The sequence below is a fragment of the Pterocles gutturalis genome, unplaced genomic scaffold, assembly GCF_000699245.1.
Source record: "Pterocles gutturalis isolate BGI_N339 unplaced genomic scaffold, ASM69924v1 scaffold3962, whole genome shotgun sequence".
Taxonomy (NCBI): Eukaryota; Metazoa; Chordata; class Aves; order Pterocliformes; family Pteroclidae; genus Pterocles; species Pterocles gutturalis.
In genome coordinates, this window is record NW_010112451.1 from 1 (window position 1) to 9,982 (window position 9,982).

Consider the following 9,982-nt stretch of genomic DNA (forward strand, 5'->3'; position numbering starts at 1 on the left):
AGTGAGACGCCGTTGGCAGTGGAAGGGACTGGGGTGGGTTTCGTGTCCCGTGCGCTCAGGTCGGGGTGGTGGCTCCGGGGGAAGGCCGCTCTGTGCCGCCCATTGGCTTTTCCGGGTGTGTCTGCACGGCGGGAGGTGGCTGACACGGAGGTGGTGCTAACACAGAACATCACCCGAAAAAAAAGATGCTGTGTGCCCCAAGCACCGAGTGCAGCACTTCATCCCTTCTGCTGAGTGCAGAGGCCAAACATAAATTCCTGCGCTGCTGGAATATCTCCTTTGATCCAGGTTGGCCTACTCAGTGCAATTTACTTTAGTTATTCCCGAGTGGGGAAATGTAGGCACAGAGGTGGCGTTGGAGTCACCCCTGGAGTAGATGGCAGCCCTAGAAATAGAGCGGGGGTCTGTTGGCATCCTGTCCTGTGCGCGGAGCTTCGCAGCGGCGTCTACAGAAACCCTCCCTGGAGCAAACGTCCCTGCTGAGAAACAACGTCCGAGCCTCGGCACTGCCCGCCAGGAGCAAGGGGTTTTTCCATGGGACTGACTCACCAGCAGCAAATGCTGGAAATAAATCCTCAGGAAGAAGGTCCCTCCAGGAAAAAACAGGGTGTAGCAAAGCGACGTGTTTTTAATACATGATGTAATGCCTGTTGTGGAGGCCTCACAGCACCACTGACTGCTGCACAGTGAAACCAAACCTGGGCCGACGGTGCAGGGTGGGTACGACAGCAGGAGAAAGCGAGCTGTCACGTGGCAGAGAACACGGGGGCACGGAAAGTGCTGACTGCCGCCAGCATTCATCGATGAACAATGTTCCTGTGCTTCTGTGTGCACCTTGTGGGTTTCCCAGCCGGGTGCTCAGAGTTCAGCCTTTCTCCCAGCGCTGTCCCGAGGGAGGCTGAGCCTGCAGAAACCGAGTGCTGTAGAGCATTCGGTTTTATTTGCCAGGCTGTGGCAAGTCGCGGGGGTGATCCTGACCCCAGCGGCAGGCAGGATGTGCTGCGTAGGAATCGCTTGTTGTCAGGGCTCCGGGACAAGAGGGACACTGCAGTCGTCCCCGTCTGCCCACAGCCCTTCGGCTGAGCTGTGGGGGGGATTTCTGCTGCCCAGCAGCAGAGCACGCTGCGGTTCTGTCCAGGGAGCCTGATTTCCTTCATCTGAGCCAACACCAGGGACCGTGGAGAGCGTCTCAGCCAGGGTCACTCTCAAGATCTGAATTCTCCTTCTTCCCGTTTCTGTGCTGGGTCCTGCTGGTTGCTGTGGAGTCTTGGGCAGCACCCCCCAGCGTCTTCCTGGCTCCACGAGGCACAAACTGCCAACACTGTGTAAGGCTGCATGAGTCGCTCTGTGTTGATACTGAGGTTAAAAATGAGCAGAATAAGGATTATTTCCTCCCCATGTTTTCCAAAGCAGTATGTGCTCTGTTCGGTTCTGGAGCAGTCAGTATTTTTTTTACCGATAAAGCCTCGTGTAACGCAACATGTTTGGGCACGGCTCACAAGTCCGTTTGTGCCTGGCATGTGCTGCAGCATGTCCCGTGTTGAAACACCTCATGACAAGGTTTGTCGATGGATGGAGGAGTGCGGAGGTGAGGGAGCTGCTTCCAGGTGGGAGTGGGCAGCTGCCTCCCTTCAGGGCTAAATTATCCCCCTTCTCTCTGTGAAACCTGCGCAGAGACGTGGTGCAGACTGTATACATCGTGTGCACGCCTGTTGTGTACATTCACACACGTGGGACCGTGCGTTTTAATGATCCAGAAGTTCTGGGCCACAGCTACTGGATCCAAATTGTCGCCTTTTGTTAAGGTTTTGAAAATGAGACTCTTCTAGTCCTGGAGAAAAGCTAATTGTTGGCAAAAGATCTGAATTTTCTGGCTGCACTTTAACGTGTGCCATTGTTTAAAGCAGCCTTCCTTTACTGCCTACAGCTGTGCCCAGATGGGGCTGCTTGCTTTCCAGCAGCTTCCCGAGTCGTTTGCTCACGGGTTTTGTTTTTTCCTCTTGTTACTTATAGTGCCTTTAGCCTTACGGTAAAGAAGAGGTGGCTGCAGTTTCAGAGCTTTGCATTCCTCGCTGAGCTGTGCCTGTGTTTGCACGCAAAGCCATCGCCTCCCCTCCAACTATTTTAATCATTTCAGAAAGGGTGGGTCGCAGGCATTTGGCAGCGGGCGCCTCTCTATAGCTGAGGTGGAGTCAGCCAATGACCTGCAAGCCTGGAAAATTTTGCAGGGCAGTTCCACTGGCCGGCTCTGCCGAGCTGTGCCATTTGAATTGCAGCACAGGCGGCCACGCACTGCGCTCTCCATTCCTGGCGCCTCTCCCAGCGCAGAGTTTAGCTGAGGCTCGGGTTTAGTTTTCCCTCCTCTCTCTCCCCGCAGTGACAGCTTCTCCGGGCTCTGCTCACCAGCACTCCGCGGCAATCATGGAGGATACGACTTTGCAAATTATCGAACCGCCAACTGCTTCTGAGGCCTCTGAGGAGCAAGCGCCCGAAGAACCCATCAAATCGGACCAGATCAACGGGGTGATGGTGCTGACCCTGCTGGACAAGATCATCGGGGCGGTGGATCAGATCCAGCTGACCCAAACGCAGCTGGAGGAGAGGCAGCAGGAGATGGATAGCGCCGTGACCAGCATCCAGGGAGAGCTAACCAAGCTGACCAAGGCTCACACCACCACCAGCAACACCGTCAACAAGATGCTGGAGAAAGTGCGCAAGGTGAGCGTCAACGTGAAAACCGTGCGGCAGAACCTGGAGAAGCAAGCTGGGCAGATAAAGAAGCTCGAGGCCAACGAAGCGGAGCTCCTGAAACGCAGAAACTTCAAAGTCATGATCTACCAGGTAAGGAGCTGGTCCACAGCTGCTGCGCGTCCTGTTGGGGGGTGTCTTTGCTGGGGGTGCTGTCGCGCTGCATGGCCCCTTGCTCTCCCGAACTCCCCCGGCTGTCCAGTGTTCCAGGTTGAGGCGGGTCCGGATCAGCTCTCTCATTCATGTTCTAGGACACGGTTTGATAGAGTTGCTATATTTAACAGGAATTTTGCTGCAGATAGTGAGAATGGCCCTGAGCACTCGTTGCAGTGGACCAGAAGTATCAAAATAACCCGATTTTACTGCTTAGCTAAAAAAAGAACAAGAATGCAGGGGGTCCTGGAAGGGAGCATTGTAAATCCGTCTGCAGGCGTCTTTTCTGCTGAGAGGCAACGTGTGTTGCTGCGTGGAGAGCGATAATATTTCAGGTTTGTGACACTCATCTGACAACAACAGGAGTCAGTAACCCCGGCATCAGGGTTAATCTCACCGGCGGGGACAGACAGGGACGTTAGAGAGAACACGGAGCAGCTCCTGGGGCCCGGCAGGGCTCGGGGCTGCCTTTGCCGTGGTGTTTGTGCAGGTTTCCACCTTCTTAACTTCTGCAACCTGTGAGTCTGCTGGTTGTCTGGTTTCAGTAACAGCTGTTGCTTGCTTGGTGTTCAACCCCCACGCTGGGCCTTGGATTTTCCCTTTAATATTGGACAAGAAGAAAGAGAGGAATGTCTTGCTGTCCGTTTCCATGTCTGGAGTCGGTCTGGGCTGTCAGAGCAAGCTCTGCCATCGGGCTGCGGAAGGAGAGTGAGTGAAATGGTTAATGACGCTGTTGGGAGTTAATAATAGAGAGCGCCAGGGACAGGGAGAGAAGCATCCAGTGCTGGTCACGGGAGGAGAGAGAAGAAAAACAGACAAAAAGGGAAAATGCTTCTGGTGCAGGGTTTGAAGGGAGAGCGGGTCGTAATAGGCTCAGGAATCGGCCCAGCCCAGGGCCTGTGTCACGCTCTGATTCAGAGCTCAAGCATTTGTATTTTTATCGTGCCTGAAAGGCTGAAATACTCGAGCCTGTTGGCTCATCCGGGCAGGCAGGGATACGTGTGTTTATTACAGGCTCTTTGTGTCAGGCTCTTGGGGGAGGACAGATCTGTCCAGAGAAAAATAAAATAGAGCTCTAGATGTACCGCAGAAGCACCAAACATTGCAAAACGAGGAGAGTGGGGGGAACAGTTTGAACAGAACATTCCCTGGGGGTCACGGAAGGAGGCAGGGAGGTGGCAAGCGTCTGGGTCCTCTGTAAGCATCCTGAACACTGGCAGGTCGTCACTTGGGGAGCTCTGCATTGCGGTTTGCTGTTGCTTATGAATATCGAGTAGAGTTTCTCTTTGAATATAAAAAACCAATCCTGCTTCTGAAAGGAGTCAGGGGCTGATGTAATGAGGAGAGAACAGCCGCCGAGTGAATCCGTTGGTGAGGGACTGTGGCAGGGATTTTGTGAGTCATGGAGGTATTAGGGGAAAAAATAGAATGATTTGTAATTCAGAACAATTTCCCAGCGTGGAATTGACTGTGAGGCCACAGAGCATGAGTGAGAGGTTCTCCAGGTTTGCTTCCTGTGAAATGGAGCCTTTTGTGCCCTCCTGGAAATCCTCCGTTTCTGCGGTGACCCTTGCACGAAGGGCGGCAGGGAGCGTGCGGGCTTGTCACCGACACTGCGGGGCGAAGGACGGTCTCTCTGCGATGAGAAACCCTTGATTCTCTCTTAGTTTGGTGCTTAAACTGAAAAACAAAATCCATGATGGGCTTTTGATGTTTGAATGCTGAAAGAAATAGTCAATAAAATAATACTGGTGTGCCTGAGTAACAAACCCTGGTGGCCAGGACTCTGCGGCTGCGCGACTGTGGCACACACGGACCCGTATAGTGAGAACTGGGTTGCAGACACGGGCCATGGGGAATCCCTGGAAGAACGGGGTGTGTTTTTCCAGTCCTCTGCAACAGTGTGACCACTCTTCCCTGCGTACGATGGAAATGTGGATTTTTGGTCAACAGAGAACATTTCTAAATTATATCCGTCTACTGTCTGTCCCAGAGCCACGCTAATTATTATTTCTCATATAAAAATAGGGTTGCTTAATAGTTGCATTATTCTGTAGATTGCACTCTATAAAAACATCATTGTGTAATTTCCATTGTGGGGAAACCTGAATTGTGGTGAAAGGAAAATAATCTCTCCTCTGTAGGAGTCTCTCTTGTGTGTGGAGACGTTTTATCCTGAAGTCAAATGTTTTGGGGGATCTCAGAGGTTTTGCTGATGGCTTTGGGGGTTTTATTCTGCTTTGTTTTTTCCTGGGAGGGACAGGATTTTCAGAGTTTGTGTCTCACATGGAGATGGCATTCTTCAGAAAACTCCAACGCAGGCCGGCTGCGGGAGTCGCACCGCCGGTCTGAAAAAAAATCGGGTTACGGTTTTGTGTCCTGATTTGTTCGTACGAGCGTTGTGTCACACTCGGTAATCCCAGGAACGTCAGTGACAACCGTGCTGCTTCGTCTGGGACCATGCAAGGCAGACAACGCTAACTCATGTAGATAGCAAACGCTGGACGGAGAGGAGGGTGTTTCTGCGCGTACCTTGCAGAGGCATTGATCCGATCGAGGGTGGCGTTCAGCTGCTTTGCTGATGGTGAGCGATGCCATTTGTTGGAAGAAGCCTTGCTGATCCCCGTTGGATTACCCAGTTACTGATAGCCTTCTGTGTTTCAGTGTTAATTATCATAAAATTTTAAAAAAATGTATCAAGAGTCTGTAAAACCAAAGCTTTAGGCGGGGCTGCACCCTGGGAGTTTCACTGGGGAAAATTCCCTGTGCTTTCCTAACTGTGTCTATCGCTAAAAATAATCCCAAAATAACCCTTTTCTAATGAAGTGGTTGGCTTCTCAAGACCCACCACCCAGCAAAGTTTCTGTTGGATACTTTATTGATAAGGTAATTAATTCTCTGATGGTGAGCAGCGGGATTACTGCTTTCAACCTGGAGGAACTGCCTTTGGAGCACTGAGTAACTGCCCTGTGCAGCTGCATTTTCAGTTGCTATGGCTAAAAATGCAAAGATTTATTAGTCTTTTCTTTTGGAGAACAATAAAACTTGTAAAACTTTTTATTTTGTGTAAACTCCTGGTAAACTGAGATTATATAAACCAGCAGTGGGTGTTTTGAAGCAAGACAGCCGAGTGAGACAGCCGTCATGCTTTGCAGGGGTTTGATCCCGCGGGGTTCCAGAGTGAGGAGATAAAAGGGGGTAAAGATAAATTGGTTCCTTGCGGGTTCTAGGTGTTCTGTTGTTCTCTCAGTGTCAAATACTCAGCCCCCGGCAGTCGCGGAGGGACTATTTCAGGCGTGCAGATACGACCTTTTGGCACCTTGGGAGAAGAGGTCAGAGACGTGCGGGAGTTGTGTTTTGCTGTTAGATTGGGAGGAAAGGAAAAGGACACTTAATTCAGGGCGAGCCTGGCCTGTCCGGGTGAGCCCACAGCACGGCTGCCTGCAGAGGTTCAGACCCTGGGGAGAAGGTGCAGAGCTAAAGGTCGCTTCCCCGGGGCCGGCCGGGGGCGAGGCAGGAGCGGGATGTTGACGGCTGTCCCTCGTCCCTGCAGGCACCCACAGCCTGCGCGTGCTCATCACTCGCTCAGACGCCCTGGTCCCAGACTTTGCCAGGAGCTGGCCTGATTCCTGCCGAGGTGAGAGGTTTTGTTCCCACTTAACGCAGGGAATTAGATTGATTCTTGAGAATAAAATCTGAGAAGCCCGAACCCCCTCCAGCCTGCCACATCTTTGTGTTGTGAGAACAAGCCTCCCGAAAGCAGAGGTGCCCGGCTTTGGCGAGCTGCTGCGCACACGGGCGTTTCGTGCTCTTACCGGAAGGACTCGCCTTCTGAAGAGCCTGATGTCAAACGACTGCGTGCACTAATTAGCAGCCCATGGGAACAGAGCTCGTCAGTGCGGCCTTTGTGCCGCCTGGCCTGGCCTCCCGGCTTTCAGAGGATCCAGGACACCAACAAATCCGCTGAGAGCAGCTGCTGGTAAAAACAAACTGCAGTGACTCCATCCCAGATCTTCTGGCTTTAGGATACAAGGATCTGGGGCTGGTTCCTACAGTCTGTAATTAAATAAGGGCTGTCCCCTGGAAAAGCTGCTGCTCTGAACCCAGACGCGTTCGCCTGACGAACAGCACGTGGTGGCACTTACATAAGCATGGCATTTGTCCCCCAAACATTTTTAAACAATTGAACTTATTCCTGCCCGTGCCAAAGGCCTGATTTCCATGCAGCCAAGACACTCTGAGGCTTGGAGGGCAGCCGGGCTGGTTCCGTGCTGCCCAGCTCGGGGCTCCCGGGGGCTCCTCTCCGCTCAGAGCCTCACGAGACGTGGTGCTCCTCCAGGAAGGGGCAGTTACAGGAGCAGGACAGAACGTGAATCTTGGCTGAACGACGTGTGGGGTAGGTAGGGCTGGACAAGGAAATATAAATAGCACCGCTTGGCTTTTGTGCCTTGCGTGGGCCTTGTACGGGCAGGAGCAACATGACTGTCAGCCGTGGGGAGGAGGGCTAGATTCCAAACCCACGCGTTAACGTGGCAGATTCGGAGGCTGGACCTGAAGTGCCTCGTTTTTAGGTTGGTGCTCCTCCAAAGAGAGCGTGGAGAAGAACTGAGCTGTGGGTCTGAGGAGAGCACGGGGCAGGAGCACAGGGTGCACAGAGCCAGGACGGCCGCAGCCCCTGCCCCAGGCTGCCGCCTTCCTCAGCCGCCTGCCAGCTGCCCCGAGCGATGGTTTTGTTTCAAATTAATCATTCTGAAACAAAAACCTTGTGACTCTAATGGCAGCACCAGGTTCACGAGAGGCGGCATGATCTGCCATCCCAAAGAGCAGCCGGGGGGACGTGCCGTGGATTCAGTGGAGCTCGCCCAACTGCAAGTGTTGGAGAATAAAGAGAAATTTCAAATACCGTTTGGATGGTAGCACTGAGGAGAGGCATGGGCACTAGGCACCCGTGTCACGCTTCTGCTGCAGGACCAGTTGGTTCTGTGTGCGCTGTGCTGGGAGCCCAGTCCCTCCCTGCGCTCAGAGCAGCCCTGCCCATAGCATCTGCTTTTCCCAGTGGATCACTGCAGCGATTTGCACTGCAGCAGCCCGTGGTTTCTGTATTTATTTTCTGATAATTTCTTCAAATAAAAGGCTGGTTTTGTTTTGCTGTGAATCCACTCCAAAGCAGCTCCCTGTGCTGCCCCAACTGTTCCTATCCCAGGTAAATTCCTGTGAGCCTCTCCCTGGTGGGTCTGTGCATCAGCATCCCGGCGAATCCCGGGAAACGCCTCATCCAGCAGCAGTTCTGGAGGGGTCCATGGGGACAGGATATTCCTCTGGTGCTGGGTTTGCTGCATGTTCTCCGTTTGTTGTAAGGGGCACCACCTGAGCGTCCTGGTGTGTGGAGTCCTTTGTGTTCTCTGCACGTTACTGAATTATGAGAGTCTCGAGACAATAATTCACAGGAGACTGAACCTTAAAAAAATGTCAGGATGGTAATAGATCTCACTGCCAGGATTTTTCTTAGTGCAGATTTTCAGTCTTTCTACCCGAAGACAGCCCTGGAGCATGGATTTCTCTGTCGCAGCCTAGAATCAGCCGCATTAACATTTCATTGCTCAGGTATTATTCATGAGCAGCCCGTGCCGGGACCGGTTCCTGTGTGTGATGGTTAATGGCTCACGAGCTGGGCGCAGGAACAGGCAGCCAGGCTGGTGCTGGCACAGCCCTTTCCCCACAGAACGCCTTGCCTGACCCGGGCTGTTCTGGGGCTGTTTGCTGGAGTCACATCTCGCTGCACTGCCCGGCAGCGGGACCTGCTGTCCCTGTCTCAGCGAAGAACTCCACAATCGCGCTCTGTGACGTGCGGTGATGTGTCAGTGACCCACAGAAAGCGTGGCAATGACTCGTAAGCTCTTCGGCAGTGTGCTTAGCCCTCTTCTGTCCTGTTTGGGGTAATAACATCCTCTTGATTCTGCAAGATCTGCAACTCACAAAGCACCTGAAGAACTGTGGGTCCACTGTCCAGCTGCAAGATCAGACAAAGACCAGGAACAGAGATGCTCAGTGTCAGTGAGGACAGAGCAAATATTTAGAATAAAAAGCCTCAGGATGTTTAGTCTGTAGCTTTATGTGAGGATGTAAATGTCAGAACCAGCACAGATCTATCTGCAAATCATCTGTAACGCAGACTCCGTCTTTGCTGGTCAGAAACAGCTCTGGAGTTGTTAATCAGCTGGGACAGGTTTATCCGGGAGGAGCAGTTCTGAGAGTAAAGCCAGTTGTACAACCACACTGACAATAGGATCAGAACTTTTTTCTGCTGTCAGAGGGAAAAAAGAAAGCCCTTTCACTCTGCAATCTATTTACTTCTCTGTTTCCTACAGCCCTGCCCTTCTTCTGACTCATTCTTGGGCAGAAGCACGGCATCTCCTAGGACCTGCCATCAGTTAGAGAAGGACGCTCTTTCTTCTAATAAATCCTTGCTGACTGTCTTTTCTGTCAGATTTTGCTGCCTGGCTTCTCCTTTTACTAAAGCATACCCTGTGCCTTTTCTCTCTGCCTGTTCTCGTGCTAATCCGGGTGGCTCTGTTGGAGATGTTCCCGATCACGTTCCCAGCGGGGACAGGTAAGTTTTTCCATTCTGCTTCCTTTCTGCCGGCCAGTGAAACGCAGTTTTCCTCGTCTTAGCCTGAGAAGATCCCGAGTGCGCGCTCTGAGTCTTCGCCAGGGACTGCCCTCTGAGCCCCCTGCCCCCGCTGCGGAAAGTGCCACGGCCCCAAGCGGCAGAAGACATGGGAGGAGGCAGCAGTTAGGGACCCGGCAGGAGTTCCCCCGAAGATCGCTCTGAACCTCTTCTGAAGCTGCTCATCCCAGAGCCTTGGCCTCTCCGCGTGCCTGTGGCTGCTGCAGCCCGCAGACCCGCGAGGCTGCTCCTGCCCTCGGCAGAAACGCTTCCGCTGGCTGCTCCGCGCGCTGCTTGCTGCATGCCCTGCCCTGCTCGCGGCGGAGGCAAGGAGCCGGGGTGTCCTCACGGGTGACGGGACTGGCCATGCGCTGCCCCGTGGTCGGAGCGGAGGCATCGCTGGGTGGCCTGCAC

General features: G+C 53.1%; 1 protein-coding gene across 1 annotated transcript in view; it reads left to right on the plus strand.

The window, feature by feature from the left end:
• Window positions 1-2,241: 2,241 nt before the first annotated feature.
• PTRF (polymerase I and transcript release factor) overlaps window positions 2,242-9,982 on the plus strand; it is a 13,984-nt gene continuing 6,243 nt past the window's right edge. Inside the window, exon 1 of the mRNA XM_010074037.1 lies at window positions 2,242-2,841. Within this exon, the coding sequence (XP_010072339.1) occupies window positions 2,422-2,841 (420 nt within the window). The 5' untranslated portion in view covers window positions 2,242-2,421. The remainder of the gene's footprint in view (window positions 2,842-9,982) is intronic.